Source organism: Pinus tabuliformis, chromosome 8, assembly GCF_031772625.1.
Source record: "Pinus tabuliformis cultivar Carrire ecotype Pingquan chromosome 8, CPIR1, whole genome shotgun sequence".
Classification (NCBI taxonomy): Eukaryota; Viridiplantae; Streptophyta; class Pinopsida; order Pinales; family Pinaceae; genus Pinus; species Pinus tabuliformis.
The window spans coordinates 1424048756-1424073597 of NC_142294.1; the positions used below are offsets into that span (position 1 = coordinate 1424048756).

The window sequence follows — 24842 nt, forward strand, 5'->3', positions numbered from 1 at the left end:
ATCTCTTCCAGTATCAGTTTTGTTCAGAAACGAAAAAGGAAACAACATAAGCTCATTTTCTTTCAGTTTTAGAAAATTTTATTGATCTCTGGAAGTAGCATGGTTTTCTGGTGAGTACAAAATTCATTTTGTTGCCCCTATTCGTAGGGATTTTATGGGGAAATGGATAGTTCAATTGGGAGGAAGAAATATATAATGTGTGGGAAAACAAATAAAAGGTTACGAGAAAGCTCACCTTCCATTGAAGAGTATAATATGGGCAAGTGTTGCAACAATAGCAAATAAATTTCACAAATACATTAAAAAAACATAAATTGTGTTTTAAGTTCAGAGTTGTGCTTTCAAAGTACAAGCCAAGATGTATTGTTATTAAGTACTCCTTGCTTTCTGCAGTTAAACTAGGTATATAAGAAAAGATTTTGGGGAACATTACCACTACCTGAGTTTCACCTCAGATCAAAGGGTACCAAAAATAATCAACTTGGCCAAATTACCAATATAGCTTGTGTTGGACTCAATTTATAATAAAAACATCACACAATGCCAAACTATAGAAAATAATTATCATGATGTATTTTGAGGAGCATAAAGGCAGGGGGTGTGCACCATACATATCATAAGGGCTGCAATCCAAAAGTAACATCAAGGAAAAGATACAAGATATATAACCCTACCTGTTCCAGCCATAACAAGAACTCGAATCATTAAATAAAAACACTTGAATTTAAAAATAAAAATAAAAAGTACTTTGCTTTTGTCCAAAGCTGCAAAAAATGCTTTTGAATTATAGTTGCTAACATATATTCAAAATCCTGTAGTCTGAGCCTTCATCAAAGTATACCAAGACTATATATTCTCAAACAATACTCAATAAGCAAATCATTGCTTGCCGATTTTAAAATTGCACTCAGTACAATGCCATGCAAATCAAGGGAGTTCACCTCACATAAATAGATAAAAGCACATAATACTAAGCAACTAATGGTTTTGATCCAGTTGAAACACGAGATGCTCTCTTTTTTGCCAAACTCTCACTCCTGCAATCACGCTGCTCCTTCAACCTTGAAGCAAGGAGCTTTTGATATTCAGCAGCCTCGCTCTTGGCCTTAGCAATTCTCTTTTTCTTTTCTGCAATTCTAGCACGCTTCCTTTGCAGAGTCAATGGTGTTACAAGCCTCTGAATCTTTGGAGCTTTGCTCCGTGTCTTACCTGAAAATAGAAAAATAAGAGAAAATGAATTCTTAGATGACATCATACTTACTGCTATTAAGATGCACTTATTCAATATAGGTGATGTTCCAAAAAAAAAAAATTGTACAAAACAAATCAAATTAGGAGAAATTAACGCTAACATAAGGTACGATTGTAGACCTGATTTAGACTGAAAAGTTCGACGGTATGTGTTGACATATTTCCTAACATCATCCTCTTTGGAAAGATTGAACAATTTTCTGATTTTGGATGCCCTTTTAGGTCCCTGCATCCTTGGTTTTTCAGTGTCCGTCAGACCCGGAAGATCATTTTCTCCTACAAACAGAAGGTCCACAAATTCATGCAAGTAATATAGGGGATCAAGAATTGCAACATATCCACATCAATGAAATAAACAGATTCAGTAGTTACCCTTCTTAACAATGACCAGGTTCAAGACAGAAAGATCAGGGCTAACAATGCATCCCCTAACAGACTTTTGTCTCCTCTCACCATTACGCCTTCCATACCCACTAAAGCAGGGGGTGCCCGTAGAAAGATAATAAATATTGATCCGAATAATCTACTAAATTGCTAGTATGAAACTACACGATAACATATCATACAAGAATAAAATTATGAAGATTAATATTTTATCTCTGTGCAATAACAGGCGTACACGACCTGGAGTAAGAACTCGTTTCATGGGAAAACCATGCTTATCACATCCTCCCATAATTTTGAAGACATATCCCTTGAACTCCTGGAAGGTGATGGCACAACATATTACAACTAATTACAAACTTTCCCAAACATGAGACATAGAAGGATAAAGATATATTAATCACAATAATAACAAAATGATAAGTCAACCCATACCTCTCCAAGGGCATCACCATTAACCTCCTGTGCAAGCCTCTTATCATAAAATGCGCAAGTCTAGTTCACTTCAAATAACTAGCTCTATTACAACCCAATGGGGCATCCAAAAAAGCATAAGCTCACACTTGCTTTACTGGCATGGGTAGGCATGAATCTGATCTAATTTCTACAACTCTGATCCATAGGTTCTCGCTCAGATATTTACAACAATAAAGATCAGCTCTGGAAAACCCCTTGAAGCACAGATCATTGATGAGCCCCAAAAATGGATAATTATATGGGCTCATTCAGCCTCCTAATTCGACTTAATCCACCATTATCATTAGTTTATTGCATGTTTTTGATTATATTTATGTTAATAGAGTGAATTGGGTTAGTGATTATGCCAACAAGTCTAATGTGTGCTTTATGCAGTCTTTTTGGTCAATTTGGAGACAAAATCAAAGGTTTAAATGAGCACTTGGCAGCCAAATTCGTGGAGAGTGTTAGGCCCCTATACTACTAGTGTAACCCCTTATTGTTATTAGTATAACCCACTTATTATATTGATGTACTCATGTAGTGCCCATATTGTTACTATTGTGCCCCATAGAAGCCCACTATTGTTATTATTGTGCCCTTACATTATTATTGTTATGTCGGCTCTGATTATGTTATGACCCCTTAGACTCCTATATATAGAAAGGAGGTCTTTTCATTTGTATCATCCAAGAATTGTTCATTTATGTAATTTAAAGGAGGTTTCCTCCTCGAAGAGGCTGAATTCTAAGGCATTGATCTATCTTTTCTATCTTTTCTTGAGCTGGTTTCATAACATTTGGTATCAGAGCTTTGGATTCTAGGGTTTCGCTGCTCCAAATAGGTCATCGTGGAATTTTCGCTATAACTTTGTTTCTGTGATGTTTCAGAAGTTGCAAAAAACACCCATTTGAGAAGAAATCGTGCTGAACCTTGGGTTCGAATTTCAGAGCTTTTGGCGCAATATTTGCGGAGATATGATATGAGGAAGTTGGTCTTTTTGCAGACTCCTAAATTACATTCAAAACAGGTGACCTAGGGAAAATAGTCATAACTTTCTCTCTGAGCATTGGATTGAAATTTCATAAGAAGGTACAAAAATAGGACGGACTGTAGTTTCTTGTATATCGTTTTCAGAACCAAATATCGAAAATTGTAGACGTGGCACTTCATACAACTTCGCTCTTCTGGAAAGGTCTATAATCCGGTCATCTTGAGAGATTGTGCATAACTCTTCCTTGGAGAATCCAATTTGGATCAGACTGGTGGCATTGGAAAGAGGACACAGAGGGCTACTACAAGTAGCAATTTCAGAACTTAAATATCCACAAGTACAGAGTTACAGTCGTTTCAAGTTCGAGGTCCTAAAATCAAGAAAAAGCAAGATGAGGAAGTTTGATGGCAAGGATCCGGTAAATTGGATACTTCAGATGGAGCAATATTTTGATCTACATGGTGTACCACTGTTACAAAAGGTATGTATTGCATCTTCATATTTAGAACCAGATCAATTTTTATGGTATAAAGGGCTTTGTTCTCGTAAAAAACTTGTTACGTGGTCAATTCTCACGGAGGAAATGATAGCACATTATGAGGATACAAAGAGCAACACCTTCTTTAGAGCAACACCACAACAATTGGAAAGAGTAAAAGGGCTTTGTGACATATTTGAAAGTAAAATTATGGCAACAAGGAAGTCTACCCCTCACAACTATAAATATGGACGTGTTGTTCCTCCTAGCCTTCCACAACCTACAAGGGTTACACCACAACAATTGGAAGAAAAAAGAGAAAAAGGGCTTTGTTACAATTGTGATAGCAAATGCACTAAAGGTCATACGTGTGCTGAGAAGAAATTATTTTACATAGAGTATGAAGAGGAGGAAGAAAAGGATCAAGAAACATCAAAAGAAGAGGATATATGCCAGGACCCGACCCCAGAGAAAGAAGAAATGAATCAGAACATATCTTGTAAACAATTGGCAAGAATGACCACTCCTCAAACTCTCAAGATAGAAGGAAATATCAAGAAGAAAAAGGTGCAAGAAGTGAAAGATCACATCGAGAAAGAAGAAATGAATCCAACCATATCTTTTAATTCATTGTTCAAAATTACCACTCAAACTATCAAGATAGAAGGACATATAAAGAAGAAAAATGTTCAAGAAGTGAAAGATCACATCGAGTATCAAGAAATAAATCCGACCATATCTTGTAAAGGATTGGAAGAAATTACCACTCCTCAAACTCTAGAGATAGAAGGACATATCAAGAAGAAAAAGGTTCAAGCAGTGAAAGATCACATCGAGCATCAACAACAAGTTCTCCAACTTTTAAAGCATAACGCCACTTCGGTGCAAAATCAAATGAAACAACAGGCACTTAAAAAATGGCGACCTTACCGAATGGGAAGACTCTTCAAGGATGAGGATGTGGAAGCATTGTTTTGTGCTATTTATATTATCCAACCAGATTGGATAAACAAAGCAAGGGATGAATGGAAGAAGGACGAAGAAGTATGGCCACTTATTCAAAAGTTGCAAAAGATCCCAATTCAAACAATATTGCCAGAAATTAAAGAGGAAGGAAAAATCATATTGGAACCTGGAGCAGTCACAGAAACAAGAACCCGACAGCTACGAAATCGATCAATTTCAGAGTATCTCATCAAGTGGAAGAACTTACCCGCTGAATATTCCACATGGGAGGACAAGAATTTATACAGAAGCATCAAGAACTACTCAAGCGTTGAGGACAACTCCTTTTTGAAGGAGAGGGGCATGTTAGGCCCCTATACTACTAGTGTAACCCCTTATTGTTATTAGTATAACCCACTTATTATATTGATGTACCCATGTAGTGCCCATATTGTTAATATTGTGCCCCATAGAAGCCCACTATTATTATTATTGTGCCCTTACATTATTATTGTTATGTCGGCTCTGATTATGTTATGACCCCTTAGACTCCTATATATAGAAAGGAGTTCTTTTCATTTGTATCATCCAATAATTGTTCATTTATGTAATGTAAAGGAGGTTTCCCCCTCGAAGAGGCTGAATTTTAAGGCATTGATCTATCTTTTCTATCTTTTCTTGAGCTGGTTTCATAACAAAGAGGTTTTGTAGGAAGGTGTCCCCTTCATTTATGGGCCCTTACCTCGAATTCTCCACCATCAGCTCGGAGTTCAAGGGCCACCAAGTCAATTACCACAAGGGCAGCCGAGCAAGGGCTAGTAAAGGTGCTGTTAACTACAAGTTTTGACAGCCGAGTTCCTAAAGTTTAGGAGGACTGTTGGGGTCCTCAATTTGCATAAATAAGAAGGCTTAGGGCCTCATTTCAGTTAGTCACTTTTGTAGGCAGAAGTTAGCTAATTTGTAGTTAGATTTTTAGTCATGTGTTAGTCATTCTTTTAGGCAGTAGGTTAGCACTCTAGTGCTGCTCTGTTTTTGCTCATTTGTGGAGCCTTTGCTGTAAACATTGTTGTGATATGGTTATTTTCTGAATAATGGAGATCAGTTTTATTCTGCTTCAGATCTGAGCTTCTTTTAGGAGCCTGTAGCTCTTGGGGTTGGGCCCAACCCAAGTGCCAGGGCCTCCTCAATGTACTGTCATATGTTTTTCTGCTGTCTTTAATTAATTTCTGCTAGTAGGTTACAATCTGATTTGGTTATTTAGTTCATTTTTGCTGATAGAAATAGTTGCTCATGTTTTAAGTTGATTTGATAGGTTAATAATAGAGAAGATATTCAGAAAAATGCCACCAAGGACCTCTGGTCTCACCTCTCCCTCAGTGGGATCATGAGCTGGGACAAAGGTGACCTTGCTGCCAACAAAAACACTGTCTTTGCTTCACCATGCAATCATTAGTGTTCGATTCTTATTTGCAGAAGTTGGTTACATGTTTGGATTCTTGATTGCTTCATTGCATAAGTTATTTCACATGGTTTCATTGCAAATAAACTTCTGTTCATTCTCTTTACTATTATCTAGGTCAAAATAGGCTAACGTAACTAGGTCTTTGATGTTCCAAGTCTTCGTGGTTTAGTTGAAAAAACATCTTGCACAACACCCGTACCACTTCTCTATCTGCCCATACTCCATCAATCCCATCTACTCCATCCCCTAACTCGGATTCTTGCCTCACGTTTGCTACATTTGCTCACATAACCCTAATTTTTGTGCAACATTGCTTCACTCCTCTTTGAACAATCCAACCATCTTCATCTCTCCTCAGCTCCATCCACCAAGTCCTGGACCTCCTCACACCCCTGTCCTACCTCCATACTCACTCCTTCACCTTTCTCTCTCTATCCATCCTCCAAAATCCCATTTCTGAACATCCTGTAGAAAATTATAGACATCCTGTAGAAATTCCAGAACATCCTGTAGAACCCTTGCAGACTTCCTGTAGAAGCTCACGAATGAGGTTTCTTGATAGCCAAACTATGTGAAACTTTCTGGAAGTGTGTTAAGGACCCCTTAGGCCCTCTCTGAACCTTCCCGACCTCCTCCAAGTATTTCTTCTCACCAATCCACCTCTGCACAATAAAAAACAGTTAAATTGCATGCATGATAACTCTGGCAACTTATTCAAAAATACAAAAAGATGTTTTTTTTTTTTTTTTTTTTTTTTTTTTTTTTTTCAGTTGTTATTGTAGAAGTAGCTTAGACACATGTATTTTACCTTCCTAGAAGTCAATGGCATCTCTTTCTGTAGCTTGCATCCTCTTTCTTGCATCATTAGGGCTAACTGGTAAAATTAGCGTTTGCTAGGGTTTACGTTTCCTTTCAGCTTTCCAGTTTCTTTCTGCAAGTAGATCAGCCTTCTTTGAGTTAACTTTTGTCCATCAGTTAAAAAGCTTCTTCTCAGAGCTCATAGAAGTTGGCTTAAGCTCCTAGCGGACTTGTGCCAGCTGACCAAGTGACAGCTGCGGTAAGAGCTAGTACTTGTGCATACAGCACCGTCGCTTCCAAGTTTGTTACGAACTACCAGGTTGATAAAATTAAAGAAGGGAGTTCCAGGAGTTGTAGCATTATTGCTACAATACTGGGGCCCACCATATTTTTGGTGTTGTTGCCAGGGAAGCGTCAGAGTATTGGTGATTGATGCTTTTCTTCTATTTTCTACTACAACCTTCTGCTAAGTAGTTTATTTCATTTCCATTCTGCGATTTCATTTCCACAACAGTAGATTAGATCTTTTCCGCTTTCATAGATTAGCATTTCAATTCCGCAATTTGAATTCTGCAAGTGTAGCCTAGCATTTCATTCCTGCAATTTCATTTCAGAAAAATAGATTAGTCCTTTCTTGCTTTCATTTCAATTCCGCATTTTCATTTCAGCAAGACAGTTAGTTGCAGTTCAATCTATTTTAGTTTTGTAGGTACAAGCAGAAAAAAAACAAAAATCAACCAAAAAGATTTCCTTTCATGCCTTGTAGGAGTATAGATAATTCAAAAAAATGATTGCACAACACCCCCACTACTTCACACAGCCAACCTTCTCTCTTCTTCGATGGCTGTGACTAAAGAACCCTTAGGTGGACAGCAAGACATATTTGAAGAACCTCTAGGGGAGAAGAAGAAGAAAACATTCCTCTGGAGCAAATGGCTACAAGTAGAAATGTTGGGAGCAGTACCTTATCCAAAAATGAATTTGCAAATCAGATGGAGGATTTCAAGAGCGATATGAGGCCACATCAGAGGGCTGAAGGAGCCACTAAACCACTCTATTATATGAACCAAAGGAGGCCACATGGACCCATACCTTACCAGCAGGGAATGCAAGGGACATCCCAGACTTATTACGACCCCTATCAAGCCACTTCCATGCCTTCTTGGGATCCCCCTGCTCATCCTTCATGGTCCACACCCTCTCCTTGGTCGTATCCTCCTCAATACCATGCTTCTCTAGTTGCTCATTCGTTTCACTCTTATGCTCAGCCACAACCTTAGTGGAATGCACCTCATCAGGGGTGGAGGCCTCAGTATAACTCTCCTCCCACTCCTTTACCTCCACCACCTGCTCAACCGCAACCATCGCCTCCTCCTCCACCAAGGCAGCCCCAAATGCCTGCCCAACCACAACCCCATCCACATCCATCTCAAATATACACCCCCACTCAACTACCCGTACTACCATTTCCAAATCCACACATTGGAGTAGCTCAACTCCATTACAATGCTGAGGCACAACATTTCCAAACAACTCGTCTTGAGCCCCAAGATATTCACCATAGCTCAGGAAGAGTATTGGAGAAAAGATATTATATTGACATTAATGAAGGATCACATCCAACAAAAGAAGATTCAAAAGAGGAGATCAAAGAACCATGGGTTGCACTTGATGAAGAGAAGAGATCAGAATCAGAGATCGAGAAAGCTCCCTCATGGTTACCATCAAATCCTCCATGTAGTCAAGAGAAAAATCAGCAAAAAGAGGAAGATGAGAAGGTCATGATAGAAGGTGACATGAAGAATGATCCAGATCAGCAAGAGGACCAAGGATATCACAGCTATATTGAGACATGGTTCCAGACAGTCACTAAGTTGTAGCAATACTCTCTTCCTCAGCTATGTTTGATCCCTTCAAAGTCAAATCATTTGGTCTCTGAAATCTGGATAGCTGTCAAAGCATGCATTTCAAGCCTCCACATCATTTTGTCTCTAATCTCGATGTGCACATGGCTCCATTGGAAGTATTCTTATACTTGAAAATGATTTTGTTTTTCAAGTAGGGTAGGGTATAAAAAAAAAAAAGAAAAAAGAGAAAAAAATGAAAATAAGAGGAAAATAAAAATCTAAGGTGAAAACCTCCTCGGAGGCACCTTAGATTGGCTCATTGATTGAAAACCTCCATGAGGCGATCAATGGGTTGGAAAAAAAGAGAAAATAAAAAGAGAATAATATCCCTGGGTGAAAACCTCCCTTGGAGGCGCCCAGGGCAGGAAATTAGGGTGAAAACCTCCATGAGGCACCCTAGTTGTTTTCGAAAAAAGAAAAAAAAAGAAAAAACAGGCCTAATCTCTGTGGAATAATTGCAGGTTGCAGGGAATACATTGCAGGTAAGGAGGGTCGCGCAAAACGAGGATAGGGGTCCGTACCAGGCTACAGGACATCCCTACAGACATTCCTTCCATGGCCACTCGCCTTTCCTAAGATTTGATCACATTCAGGTCGAGATTCCACCTTCTACAGGAAGTTTTTGGCTTTCTATGGGAAGTTCTGGGCTTTCTACAGGAAGTTCTGCATTTCTACAGGAAACATCCTGTAGAACCTTCGGGCGAGCCAAATTCGATTTTGGAAGGGAATCTGAAGCTTGGAATCTGTTTGTTAGGCATGCAGCCACCCCTCTATTCAACCCATCACCATATGGCACCCTGTTCCATCTCTTTACACCTCTGTCACCCACCTGGTTATGTGTTCCTGCACAGTCATACAAGAAACCCTGTTTGCCTTAGATTGACAGCAAGAATTTTTTTTAGTGGAAAGTCAAATAACAAAGTCTCGCACACCCTACCTATCCAAGCTCCATCTAGACTCTGCATCAAAAAATTCCAAGTCTGCCTTATAGCCCAAGCTCATTTTTCTTACCATGCAAAAAACTGTAGAATGCTTGGAAGCAAAAATACATAGTGCTGAAATTTGTTTTTTCCCTAGCTTGAAAATCATGCATCCATTTGTAAAACTGTTACAGGGGGAGTTGTATAGGGATGATGGCAACATGCCCGAGCAATTTCATCCAATTCCGGTGCACGGTTTCCAAGAAATCAGCCTCCATCATCTTCAACCATTTTTGCATTTTCTCCATATCCGTGCATCCGTTTCAAAACCCGTTTCATGGGGAGATACACATGGGTGATAGTAGCCTACCCAAGCAGTTTCAACCAATTCCGATGCATGGTTTCCAAGAAATTGATCTCTGTAATATTCAACCATTTTCCGTTTTTCTCGAAATTTGTGCATCCATTTATCGAAATTTTGCTATGAGAGGTGCATAATGATGATAGGAACATGCTTAGAAAGTTTCAGATCGATCTGGTCTATCGTTCGGGAGCAATGGAGAAAACAAGTTTCTGCCTTGTAAAAATTCAACATCAGCAGCTTGAGGGTGCAGATCTGAACGTGGAAACAAATTCCTACAGCTTAGATCCAGCCAGAGGATACCTGCACAACAAAAAATAGCCATGAATCAGCCACCAAGCCATCATGCAACCACAGAAACAAATGCATGCAGCAGCAAAAAGGACCCAGCAGCACGTCGACTTACAGGTATGCGTCTAAACCAGTTCCTCTATTTGCATCAATATGATTCGAAAATGCTTAAACGAATGAAATGGTGGGATTAAGCCAGGAATCTAGCAAAGTTAACCCGACAGTGCCTTCTCTAGCGCTCAGCCGGAAATCATGCAGTATACGTGGACAGTCGACTCACGTGAAAATTAAAAAACAGGGAGTGTTGGCCGTTTGAACTCCAGTGCAACTGATCCAGAAGAGAACATGCAGTTCATGATAGCACTGCAGTCTGCATGTGGCCACGTACACCTGGCCACCTCACCTCCTCGCCATGAATTGCGCCGTAATTCAAAAATGCTCAGCCGAAGAACTCACGTTAACCGTTGTTCATTTACATTTGCAACCGTTCTCAGCGAAGTACGCGTCCTCCTCCTCCGCAGTCTATTAGCCCGAGCTTTTCGGCCTATTTCAAAATTCTCCCACATCCCAGGCTCGTTCAGAAGCGCCGTGACATCCTACAGAAGTCGGCAACGCGTTTTACAGGAAGAAGTTATATAGGAAAAGATGATGAACTGAGCTGTTTTGAATTGGAGGGTTAGAGATAAGTCTTCCTGTGAGTCAAAAATAGCAGTTTGCTTGTGTTGCTCGGAATTACTCAGCCGGTTCTGCGTCAAAACTCTCCTCCATGGTCCCTGATAAAAGTTTTTCTCCTGAAAAAAAAGATGAAGCACCGTGAGGGCTAACTTTCGTATGAAGTATTTGAATTTTCATAATTGTATGTATGCTAAGGATGAAAATTGAGCTCTGTGCCCTGTCTATGAAAACCTGATTCTTCCTTTTACATACGGACAACCGAGTTTTGGGCAGCAAAAGTTTTAGAACCAGGGAATTGGTGCAAGTTAAAATATAAACACCTGAGAGATCCTGTCCTGAGGTTCAAAGGAGGAAACCATAAAACAACAGTCCCTCTCTGCTCAGAGCCTAAAACAGAGCACTCTCACCATGCCAGGGGGATCTATCAGGAAGGAACCCTCGGATTCCAGGAAATTGCGTGAACATCCCAAGGTGGTGAACCTCTTCACCCGTGCCAATTGGATGACCTTTTGTGACAAAATTCAGGGTCATGACGATGAGATAATGGAGGAATTCTTAATGTCCCTGCAACCTAAATCAAAGACACAGGTAGAGCAGAGAGGACTGAAAAATTCCAAACAAAGGAGGGCACAACCAAGGCAACCACACAAAAATTAAAAGGGAAGACACCCCCAGCCAAGCAGACCGAAACAGTGAAGACAGTTTCTACAAAAAACACTGGCTAAGCTAAGAGAGCTCGAGAAATTGGAGGAAAAGGCGACCAAACAATCGTAGGAAGAAGGAAAGACAATGAAACATCTGATGAACAACAAAGAGAGGACAAGTTGCAGGCTGAGGTTGAGGAGCTAACAAAACGACTACAGGAAAAGGAGCACAGGCAATGGGAAGAAGTAGAGAGAAAAGCATGGTTTCGTGACCGAGAAGAGGACATCACTTCAGAAGCTTGGCATGACAGGGAGGCCACCAGGGCCATCAAAGATGAAAAGATAAATTAGTTGCTAAGAGGATGAGCAACACTTTGAATAGGGGGGTGATGATGAGCCCCAAAAATGGATAATTATTTGGCTCATTCAGCCTCCTAATTCGACTTAATCCACCATTCTCATTAGTTTATTGCATGTTTTTGATTATATTTAAGCTAATAGAGTGAATTGGGTTAGTCATTATGTCAAGAAGTCTAATGTGTGCTTTATGCAGTCTTTTTGGTCAATTTGGAGACAAAATCAAAGGTTTAAATGAGCACTTGGCAGCCAAATTCATGGAGAGGATTTGTAGGAAGGTGTCCCCTTCATTTATGGGACCTTATCTCGAATTCTCCACCATCATATCGGAGTTCAAGGGCCACCAAGTCAATTATCACAAGGGCAGCCGAGCAAGGGCTAGTAAAGGTGCTGTTAACTACAAGTTTTGGCAGCCGAGTTCCTAAAGTTTAGGAGCATTGTTGGGGTCCTTAATTTGTATAAATAAGAAGGCTTAGGGCCTCATTTCAGTTAGTCACTTTTGTAGGCAAAGTTAGCTAGTTTGTAGTTCGATTTTTAGTCATGTGTTAGTCATTCTTTTAGGTAGTAGGTTAGCACTCTAGTGCTGCTCTGTTTTTGCTCATTTGTGGAGCCTTTGCTGTAAACATTGCTGTGATATGGTTATTTTCTGAATAATGGAGATCAGTTTTATTCTGATTCAGATCTGAGCTTCTTTTAGGAGCCTGTAGCTCTTGGGGTTGGGCCTAACCCAAGTGCCAAGGCCTCCTCAATGTACTGTCATATGTTTTTCTGCTGTCTTTAATTAATTTCTGCTAGTAGGTTACAATCTGATTTAGTTATTTAGTTCATTTTTGCTGATAGAAATAGTTGCTCATGTTTTAAGTTGATTTGATAGGTTAATAACAGAGAAGATCTTTAGAAAAAGGCCACCAAGGACCTCTGATCTCACCTATCCCTCAGTGGGATCATGAGCTGGGACAAAGGTGACCTTGCTGCCAACAAAAACACTGACTTTGCTTCACCATGCAATCATTAGTGTTCGATTCTTATTTGCAGAAGTTGGTTACGTGTTCAGATTCTTGATTGCTTCGTTGCATAAGTTATTTCACATGGTTTCATTGCAAATAAACTTATGTTCATTCTCTTTACTATTATCTAGGTCAGAATAGGCTAACATAACTAGGTCTTTGATGTTCCAAGTCTTCGTTGGTTCAGTTGGAAAAACATCTTGCAGAGCACCCGTACCACTTCTCTATCTGCCCATACTCCATCAATCCCATCTGCTCCATCCCCTAACTCGGATTCTTGCCTCACGTTTGCCACATTTGCTCACATAACCCTAATTTTTGTGCAACATTGCTTCACTCCTCTTTGAACAATCCAGCCATCTTCATCTCTCCTCAGCTCCATCCACCAAGTCTTGGACCTACTCACACCCCTGCCCTACCTCCATACTCACTCCTTCACCTTTCTCTCTCTATCCATCCTCCAAAATCCCATTTCTGAACATCCTGTAGAAAATTATAGACATCCTGTAGAAATTCTAGAACATCCTGTAGAACCCCTGCAGACTTCATGTAGAAGCTCACGAATGAGGTTTCTTGATAGCCAAACTCTGTGAAACTCTCTGGAAGGGTGTTAGGGACCCCTTAGGCCATCTCTGAACCTTCCCAACCTCCTCCAAGCATTTCCTCTCACCAATCCACCTCTGCACAGTCAAAAACAGTTAAATCGCATGCATGATAATTCTGGCAACTTATTCAAAAATACAAAAAGATGTTTTTTCAGATGTTATTGTAGAAGTAGCTTAGACACATGTATTTTACCTTCCTAGAAGTCAATGGCATCTCTTTCAGTAGCTTGCATCCTCTTTCTTGCATCAGTAGGGCTAGCTGGTAAAATTAGGGTTTGCTAGGGTTTACATTTCCTTTCAGCTTTCCAGTTTCTTTCTGCAAGTAGATCAACCTTCTTTGAGTTAGCTTTCGTCCATCAGTTAAAAAGCTTCTTCTCAGAGCTCATAGAAGTTGGCTTAAGCTCCTAGCAGACTTGTGCCAGCTGACCAAGTGACAGCTACGGCAAGAGCTAGTACTTGTGCATACAACACCGTCGCTTCCAAGTTTGTTACGAACTACTGGGCTGATAAAATTAAAGAAGGGTGTTCCAGGAGTTGCAGCATTATTGCTGCAATACTGGGGCCCACCAATCATAGACACAAAAATCAGAGCGTGTAGATGAAACAGAAAGCCAAGGCACAAAACCTGCAACAGGACACGTGAGATCAGCTCCCAATCACCTCCAGATTGCGATAGACCCGCAATTTTGATGATGAAGACAAAAATAATAAGCAAACCTCTCCGCTGCTGCCACAGAAAAATCATGACAGGGTTACTGCTTGAAAGATGGAGGAAAGGAAAGAAGTTAAGTCTCAGAATCATGAGCTGAGGTATTACCAGGCTTGGTGACCTTAGAAAACCATCTGGGAACCTGCATCTCAAATAAACTGAACTAGTTTCACAGCCTATATAATTTTGCCAAATTCAAAAACCCAGCAAAGCAAAATTTATTATGCCAATATCAAAAAAGAGAAAACAACAGAACAAAGCTAACAGACACCCAAAATATAGCCATGCAACAGCCTGGAAAATACTGGACAATTTAATCTAGTCTAGAACTGTGCTTAAGACCATACATGCATAAGATCTCAAATTTGTCAGCAGCCAGTCTAGACCTTAGGCCATGGTGAGAACGCGGATGCGTAATAAATATGGAGTCAATTTGATCCCTGAGCTTCTTCACAAAAGAAAAAACAAAAAAACATCTTAAGAGAGCTCATTGCCAGAGATCCATGGAAAACAAACCAGTGAAGACATTCTAATCCTATACGGATCTGATTGATGTCTTGTGACCAAAACCCAGATGCAAATCTACGCCTAAAACACCTAAAGTGATGCTAGAAAAACAAGAAAATGTCCAGGAACAAAATTGGATCGGGATATCACAGAAGAACCGCTTCAGAATCTCTATGGGGGAAAAGTCATTTGCTTCAAGGGTCAAATAAGCTGGTCTTGGGATTTTATCAAAATCTCTATAGGATTCCTTGCAATGGTTTTTGCTTGCTCTCTGAGGCAGCAGTATAGTACTATCTACACATGGGTCTGATTTGATTTCTACAACTCTGATCCATAGGTTCTCGCTCAGATATTTACAACAATAAAGATCAGCTCTGGAAAACCCCCTGAAGCACAGATCATAGACACAAAAATCAGAGCGTGTAGATGAAACAGAAAGCCAAGGCACAAAACCGGCAACAGGACACGTGAGATCAGCTCCCAATAGGCATGTTATGTGGGTATTTCACCGTTAGGCATAAATTCCATGGCAGCCATGAAACAGAAGCACCCAGATAGAAAATCAACCAAAAACACCACTGAGCAAACAAGATAGCAGGCATCCGCAAGGCAACAACCCATGAAAATCAACACACAAGCACTAAAAGTTCATAGAAACGTAGAAAATCACGAGGCAATCAATATGAAACCTGGCCAAACATTCACGATAACAGAAACCCATAAGGAAAATCGCTAAATAACCAACACCCACCTAGATCCCCAGGCCTGAAACCTTAAAAAAACAATTGCAAAAGACACACCAAATCCAAAGCAGAATCACCAAATCACCATTTACAGCCCAGAATCATTGAAGGCATGAAGTAATCACCATGCTATAAGCAGCCTTAGCTCCCAGCGATGGCGATGGGTGTGATGAAGCCCAAAATCTGTGCCTTGTCGCTGATTTTTGAGAGTAGATTAGCAATGCTAACTCTCGTGTGCCGGGGGGCACTAGAAGCCCAGTAATCTTCAGATCTGCAACACCCACAAATATGCCTCAATTTCAACACAAACACGGGCAAAACAGGCACTACCTGCAATGGCAAAATCTCATAGAACTTACGCGTGAGAACCGGAGGAGGCGATGGCGCAGAAGAATTGGAGACCGTGGCTGTTGAGTCCTTCATCTCGACATCTTGAGTAGCCATCCTGGGCTTGCTCGTTAAACCTGAAATGGACCATTTCGACTGTAAATATGTCGGGATTAATGGAGGAGAAACAGTGTTAACCCCACACCCACCGTTACCTGAACAATTCTTTCCTTCGCAGTGAGGGAAACACAGAGCATCACAAGGATCGACGGTTCAAGTCTTTGTAAGTGTCTAACATCTAATCGTACGGTGTCAAAGGATGACAGATAGGCAAAAAGGGGGATGGATTTCAGAGGGAAACACCTTACGACGTAATTAAGAAAGGTTATTATTTTTTCCAAAATTAAATTATATAAATAATAAATATTATTTTATAACATGTGTTACATTATTTATAATTATAATGTATTATACCCATTTTAAAGATTTATTATTATATTATTTAAAAATATAATTAGATTTTTATTTTATTTTATTTTATTTTATTTTATTTTTATGATTATAATATTATATGGTTTAAGATTAAATGTTTCTATAAATGTGTTTTTTATACCCGTCTTAAATCCGTAAGAATTTTTAAGTCAGATTTTTTTTTTCAAAATTTGTGTGAATTTTTAATAATTTATATCAAAAGTATATAGTGAGAAGTTTGGTATTAGTCTATTTTCAGCGTCATTTTTATTGGACTTGTTCACTAGAAAATATTGATAAAAACATATTGACAATAACATGGGTAAACATAAAGACCATATGCAGATCTTTCAAAAAAACCAAAAGACCCCAAGAACCAAAATACATCTAATATTCATCCCTAATCAACGAGATCGCCCAAAAAATCCAAAAGATCATAAGAACCAAAATACATCTAATATTCATCCCTACTCAACAAGATCACTAGGCACCTGGATTGTCTAGTCCATTCCCTGGAGGTGGAGGAGGGTGAAGTCCCTCATGAATGTGCGCTTCCATATGTGCCAAACTGCCCTCCAACCTACCTAGCCTCGCCTAGATCATTTTATGTCCTATATGTAGGGATACCAGTCTATCCATCATGTGCCATAGGTTATGCTGCAAGTTGCTCATGAAAAGAATGATTAAATCATTCCAGTCATCATGCCAGTCGCACGCGAGTTGCTCCAGAATGGTGGTGACCTGTTGAATTTGATTTTCTAGTGAGTAAGATGGAGGTGGCCAATCAATTTCACCAAGAGGCAAAGGTGGTTGTTGATCTACCTCCTTCCCAAAGTCTCGAATTTCTACCTGATGGTCTTCTCCCTAGTTGCAAGGTCCCGTGCCTTTGCGAGCATGATCTTGCTGGCATTGCATGGGTCATGGAATGTCAAATGAAGACCAACAATCCCATGCCTTATGCTCAGAGAAACTGACACCCACACCCCAGGACAAGGAGACCAACAAGATTTATAGAATTGTGCACTGGAAAGGGGTTGACACATAATTACTTCAAACGCTAACCAAACCCAGAACAATAATGGATTCAATCCCAACAAAGAGAGGGGAAACCCCATAAATAACACCATTACCTCCCCAATTGACCATGAGTAATGAACACAAGTAAAGGAGTAAGACAAAGACCAAGAGGGGCCTATCCCCAACAACCATAAACTCATTCACGACTAGTCTAGGCCAAATAATTGTTCTACCATAAAAATTAACATTCTAGACAAGAGAAAAAGGTTGAGAAAACCTAAAGGTTGGGGGGGAATTTAACTAGTTAGATTGGAAATGAAGTGGTCGCACGTAGAGTTATTATAATCGTCTACCCTAATTGTTGAGTGCTTCACACCAATTCCTTACTCTTGTCGAGTGTTTGTGTAGACCACCATGAACCTGCGTCCCAAGTCATTATATGTTGAGCTACTACCATGACAAGGCTAAGCCTCCAAGGTATGAAGCGGTGTCCATTCTAACTATTGCAATTTGGGGAGCCAGGGATGGCAAGGATAACAAGCCACCCTGCGCTCCAACATATATGTTGCATACCAGTTTCCCTCCAACCATTACCATGCAAATCCAACAGCCATTGAAGAGAACCCACATATCACATATATCGCAACACCCTTCAAGAACCATTTGTTCTAATGCACCTCTTGAGGCGAGTTGAGCACACTTCATGTCATGAGGGATGGGGTTAAATGCCCCTCCCTGCCCCTCACTTAACGCTGAGGTCACCCCATAAAAGAATCTTTAAAAATACATTTTTAGATTTATAAAATTCAAAATTTCTAATTTTTTATTGGATAAACAAAATAAGAAAAACAGTTTATTTTAATACAAATTGTCAAGTTCAAAATTTACTTTAAAAATAAAAAAGCTTAAAATTTCTTTATAAATGATACTTAACCATTGATTTTTAACTTATTATTCAATGTCATCCGTAAAACGTAACTATGAATCTTCTATTGATTTGTGAAAGGATGACATGATGATCAAGCACGTCATACACTAGGGTTTAATCCAAGTCTTCAATCACGATAATTTATATCAATAGCAGGTTGAAGGTATGCAAATGTATAGGCAATAAATATAATAAATGAATTATGGCAGAAATAACAATAAACATTTCCCTCTTTGCCTTTTAAACTAATAAATAAAATTTGATTGTTGCATTGTAAAGTAACACCTTGCTAAAACTTTGTACTAGATGTCTTATTAGTTATAACTAACACCAAAATATCCAATATTATTTTCCCACATGAACCATATAACAAAGTTAGGTGGTCCACTTACTTGTTTGAAGGACAAATTTCCACCCTAGTACAGGAAAAATTATTTCGGTTGAGCCAATATTTACAAAAGGAGTTATTTTGACCGCGAAATCTCATATTTTACCGTTGGATCTCACTATTTGATAAGTGTTCTCTACTTTTCTCTAATTCTCTAGTGAATTGTGGACTATGTAGGACAAATCTTCTTGCTCAACATTTAGGAATAGCATTGAGTTACCGTTGGGTCTCACTATTTGATCAAGTGTTCTCTACTTTTCTCGAATTCAACTTCAGACTCCATAGTATTGGATTGTAAACCGGTTCTCGAATTCAACTTCAGACTCTATAGTATTGGATTGTAAACCGGTGTGTCATATCACCGGGATGGAACTGAAAGGCTGTCACGGATACTAGGCGAAATTGCTATGAGCTCACTACTTTTGTCCAAGAAGAGTTTGTTTCGGCAAAAACCTTGGACTACTATCTCAAATTGAGCCCTTTTTTAGTTTTTTTCATCTTCAATTAATTTAAGGTAAATCTAGTAAGCACTCTGGTGGAAACCCACATGCCTATATATCTTTTTCTTTTTCATTTGGTGTATAGGGAGATAGAGACAAACACTTGTTCTAGTATACTCTTGATGAAGAGCTCTTGGTTTTTAGTGCACGATTTGGCAGTAAATCGTTTTTCCACATTAATTTTTAAATTTTAAATACTAAACATTGGGAATTATTCAATGGTCCCTATAATTTATCCTTGGTCATATGTAATTTTATTGTTTGATTTCTTGTTAAATATGCAGTTCTCCAAGTTATGGAATTTTCTTCATGATATAGTAGTTAGGGAAATAAAAAGTATTTTTTCCATGTTACAAGTTGGCAATTGGGAAGGGCATTAAATGTGTAATCTTCGGGTTGGGAATTGTAAGGTGTCAAATAGATGAGGTATAAAAAATTAATGTTTAGGTTGGATTTTGCTAGCTTGCAGATTAGATGGCGTATAAAAACTACCTGTTAAGGTGTGATGTCAACATAAGAAGTATAAGAGTTTCATATTAAGGTCTGATGTCAACATATTATGTTTGTGTAAAAATGATAGTTTTGAATGCTATGCTGGTAGATATAAATACATATAGGATGTTCATGCTAACATATGTAGCTAGATGACATATAGGTTATTGGAAGAATAGATGCAATATAGTTGGGGTTACTCTCTTGTCAAGGCAAACATAGGTGTAGTTTGGTTTTTTAACACTTTTGCCTCTATTCCAATACCATTTTTGAGAAAGCAACTTTGTTGAATCTTTTGAAGGAGGATGATCTAGAGAGTACCCTAAGTTACTAAGAGTACAATGAACAAAATCATAAGCTAATGATCACAATGACTAAAAATTTAAAAACTGTCATAATAATTGAAAATTGATAAACTGCCAAGTGCGGGCCTCCCAAACCATTGCCAAAATATGGATACGTATTAGGCACATAGTTAGGTTTGAATTAATCTAATCTCTTTCAGTTACAATGCAAAATCTAATGATTCAAGGAGGTGTGGAGAGATATGATTGAGAAAAGAATTTATTTTCCCTTTGTCTTATAAATTCAAAGCGAATAATATTATAAATATAAAAGCCTATTGTTGTCCCAACTACATGTGTAGGTCAAAATTCTCAATAAAATAAATATTTCATGCGTTATCCCCCTATATATCCCCCTATATATGATTATCTTCTGAAAATACACTGTAATCACGAATACAAGAGGAAAGGAACAAACCAATGAAACATAACAATGGACTATCATTTACGTTGATTCACTTGTATGTTTACCCTTACACGCAGTTACGTTTGCATTGATCTTCAACACTGGTTTCCACATGCTCTAATTTGCACTTTTTACTTTACTTCCATATATGGGATTTCAAGAAAATCATTGTGTAAGCTTTTGTTAAAAAAGGAATCTTGTTGTTGTGTAATAATGATGCTAAATAGCGGAAATAAATTGGAAGAAACCACCCATCTCACATTGGTAAAAATTCTAACGGTCCATAAAGGGAAATTAAAATAAACTAGGCCACTAGGTTTATTAAAAAGCTTATTATTAGGTTCTTATTATCATTTCTATCACGTATTTATAAGCAAATAAGTTTCCATGAAAATTAAGATCGATGGTCTTACAATTGTGGGTCAAATTTTTGAGTGTCTAGTGTGATCCAGATTTATGCAGGAAAGAAATGAAATACAAAATTAAACAAAAACACAGAGCTACAGTGAAAACTGAAATTCAATTGATTAATAACAAATACTAACAATTGTTTACATGTAGAATGGAAACAAACTAGCTTAGGTGATGGTAGTTTGTCTCTGGGAAGAGATGTGACAACTACATGTCTTCTGAATTGTGTTACAATGAGGCTCGCAAGCATTTTTTATTATTGAGAAACAAGGGAAAACTTTAAGCACCCAAAAACCTTACCGTAGGAGATGAAGCACCAAAAGTTTATGGGCTTCGTTGGGGTTAGTTAGTACACCAACTTCTCGAGGTCGTAACTATGGCATATGATCTCTGTTTGACGCGTATGATACCTCGTTAGAAATATCTATTTGAGGAATATAACTTTCAACTGCAAACCCCTATCACAAATTATAGGTTTTCTCGTTTTCCAAAAAAATGGCGTTTGGGGCCTCAAAACAACTTCGAAAGTTGAGGACCTGAAAAACAACCAAAAATAGTAAATTGTGCTACAATTAAGGAAATTGAAAGAAACAATGGTGGGGGTCCAAGTGGAATAGGTGGGTTTCCACCAATATCCACTTGGATCATTCCTCCCCCCTTAAAAAGCAATGGTCCCCATTGCGTTGAGTGCTTCCATGAGATAGGAAAATTTCTATTGAACTTGGTCCCTTGTGAGCCACTTGCCTTGGTGTAGGAGTTGGCTAGCATTAAACACCTGATCTAGTTGGATCTTCTGTTGGAAAGTGGACTTGGTCTGTGTGTCCATGATTCGATTAGTTGTGGCCTATTCCATGCAGTATGGGTTAAGCTCTGTTGGTGTTAGTTGTTTGACAATGTTTGAGGTGTCCAACAATGGTGGAAAGTATGGCCGATGACTGTCCGCATTGAACAATGGGTGTGGGCCAAGGAATGGGGGAATGCCTAGCTCGAAATAATTATCTCCCACAACCTTGGTGATGGTGTAAGACCCGTATCAAAGTGGTTAGAGCTTCCAATGGGCTCTGGCAAGGCATTCTTTTTGTAAATGCAACAAAACTTTGTTGCCCACCTGAAACTTATGTGGCACCCGATGCTGATCATGTAGTTGCTTGTACTTTGAAATAGACTTATCCAAGATGTTGTGAACCTGTTGGAGGATGTGTTGGTTGCGTTCAATAAACCTAGTTAGTTTATCAACCTTGGACTATACATGTGTAGATTCTACCTGTGTAGTCGCACGAGGCATGGAAACATTAATTGAACACAATGGTTGAAATCCCGGACCCACTTGAAAGTGACTGTGTCCGGTGGAGCTATGGAGAGATCTGTTATAAATATGTAGCACATAGGGAAGGGTCTCATCCTAGGTTCATGGATTCTTGGAGTTGTACATGCGGAGTGTTATCACTCAGATTTTCTCAGAAGTTGTAAGAAGGGGAAAGGGGTCCGAGGTAACCACAAACCAACTTTTGGGTGCAGAATCTACCCAATTTGTACCAAGAGAGGGCTCTCTCTTTTATATTTAGCTTTGTTTTATAAGGTTTTAGGCTAGTTATGAAAGCTTTGAGATTTGATTGGATTTGGTGGTGTAATTCAGTAGCAGAGGGGTAAAATTTAATAGTTTAGTCCATTGGGCTAATGGAGTCAAAGAAAATGGCTCAACTGGATTTGGTTTCTAAATAAAGGATGGCTTCACAGGGAAAGATAGCTAAACAGGGAGCAAATAGAGACTTAAAAAGATGGGATGGATGTAAAGGGTTAAAGGGAAATTAAGAATCCTTCAACAACTTTATGAGAGTAGAATATGAATAACCATCAATAAAGAGCAATTAAGAATTCTTTACTAAATGATTAAAATGAATAAACTAGGAAACATGAGCAATTAAGAATTCACTATTTATGCTAGTTTAGAAGAAAACATTGAGAAGAAAAACGATTGAATACAAATTGCACTTAAGCACTTTCTGAATTATTCTTTTTCGTTTTAATATTCAGATATGGAACATAATGAATATAATAAACCAGAAAACATTAACACATGAGATATAAGATACTTATTTGTTTGATGTCCAACACATGAATCTTGTGAAAAGTCCTTTACATCAATCCTTCATCCAGCCAGCCATGAAAAATTTGTCCAACAACACTTTTTATTCCAAAATAACCAGTTTTACAGCAATGTCAAAGAATCCACCCTCAATACTCCGAATGGGAGTGTGTTTATACAAAAAACTTTACAATGAAATATCTCATAACAGAGTTACATATAAACTGAGATGACTAATCATATTTTTCAAGAAAATAGGGCCAGAAGACCTCGTAGATGACAGATAAGGCAATCAAATGGTTTGTTGTCCCTATTCTTGAGAATGTGCTGGAGTTAGGCCCTATGATTTGGCCCCTTGCTGTCCTTGGTGTAATTATGTGTTGGCTGCTATGTTTTTATCTTCCTACTGATACACTTTACCTGCATTTGATACTCTTTACCTATTTGATCTTTGTTCATCCTCTTTACCCTCATTGACTGTAGTAAAAATCAAAATTTACCTTTTACCAAAGATAAATTACAAAATTTCAAGCATTTCTTCCCACCATTGTGGCTGTGGTATTCTAGTTTTCTGAAGCTTTCTGAGGGTTTCATCTGTTTCTGTGTACCTGAAGAATGTAGGCTGAATTGGGAACAAGTGCTTCAGTTCATGCTCGACATAGAATAAGTTCTCTAGGCTGTCATAGAGAACTCTGCCTGTAGGGAGTGCTTTTATTCCTGATACACTTGTTGATGAACTTGCTTGATTGCCTGCATATTGATTCAATTTATCCACATAATCTTTATGCCTCATTAATCTGTCATTAATCACTAAAGGACTGGGTAGCCCTTTATTCTGCAAAATGGCAAATTTCTCCATAAAAGCATTAATCTCTGCCTGCATGTCATGGCATCTTCTTTCTAAATTTTGCATCAAAGTTCTTTTGGTTAGTACCCTTTTGACTTCTAAAATGGTCTCTGTTCTGTCTTTAATGCCAAGTTCTTCCAGCTGGTCCTTATTCTTAGTATTCAAAAAATGTATGAGCCTGTTGGCTTCCTCAGGCATTCTTCCTAATTCTGCTTTTGTCCTTTGGATTTCTTCTTGGGCTACCTTTACTAGATCAATCTGCTCAAAAATTACTTGGATGGATGGCCAAACATCATTTATGGATTGAGTGATGTTGGCCCAAAGAATTTTCTTAATTTCTGCCAGAGGTTTATCAAAAGTAAGATCCTTTTCTAATGATTTCACTTTGTTTTCCAATCCTTTAATCTCTCTTGTTTTTTCTGCAACATTTATCTTTGAGTGATCATACCTCTGCTCTAAGTTGGCATACTGTTCTTTCACCTTTTTTAACTCTGAAACCTGCAGTTTCATGTCCTCCATTGATTTTATTAGTTCCTCTGTGCTCAAACTAGCAGTGCTGCCCTGTGCTAGTCCTGCTGTTGTTGTACCTGTGACCACCTCTACTGTGGCTGTTGGGATGTTTGGTGCTAGTGCTGTCCCAAGTGTAGAAGGGACTGCTGTTGAGACTACTGGTATCACATCGGGAGGCTGAGAGGTCGACTCTCCCTGCTTGTCCTTCAATGCTTTTTCTAATGCCTGCTCTGTCTCATTTAATCGTTCATTAAGTTTTAAAAGTAAATCCATCAGCTCTTCTTCAGATTTTTGTTTCATGATCTCATCAGTCTATGGATGCCTTGAAGGAGGCAGCTTTAGTTGCTTCCTCAAGGCAACAATATCTTCATCTTTCTTTTTGATTAATGCTTCTACACCCTTCACATCTTTGGGATCATGTCCCAATCCAATAATTATTTCTTCTAAAGACTTTATTCTGTTATCTTTAGCTTGGGAGGAGGCTTTCTCTAAGTGTAGTTGGGCAGTTGTGTTATCCAAAGAATTTTGCAACCTATGGGCCATCATTGCCTTACCAGTCAAGGTTGAATAAATCATTTCTCCAGTTTGTTTATGCAATTCAATCTGATCCATAGGATGAAT

The 24842-nt window shown here is 38.7% G+C and overlaps 1 protein-coding gene across 1 annotated transcript; it reads right to left on the reverse strand.

Moving 5' to 3' along the window:
• Positions 1-955: 955 nt before the first annotated feature.
• Positions 956-1736, reverse strand: LOC149240946 (small ribosomal subunit protein eS6-like). The gene is made up of 3 exons (XM_089373852.1): positions 1624-1736; positions 1372-1527; positions 956-1209 (listed from the first exon to the last, which is right to left on the reverse strand). Exons 2-3 carry the CDS (start codon positions 1481-1483, stop codon positions 971-973), a joined length of 351 nt encoding a protein of 116 aa, XP_089229978.1. The 5' UTR covers positions 1484-1527; positions 1624-1736; the 3' UTR covers positions 956-970.
• Positions 1737-24842: the final 23106 nt, after the last annotated feature.

Bases quoted from the DNA above. Each gene is read 5' to 3' on its own strand.
- LOC149240946 (XM_089373852.1), bottom strand. From the start codon at position 1,483: ATGCAGGGACCTAAAAGGGCATCCAAAATCAGAAAATTGTTCAATCTT. The intron at 1,210-1,371 runs GTCTACAATCGT...TTCTATTTTCAG, and splicing joins AACTTTTCAGTCTAAATCAG to GTAAGACACGGAGCAAAGCT.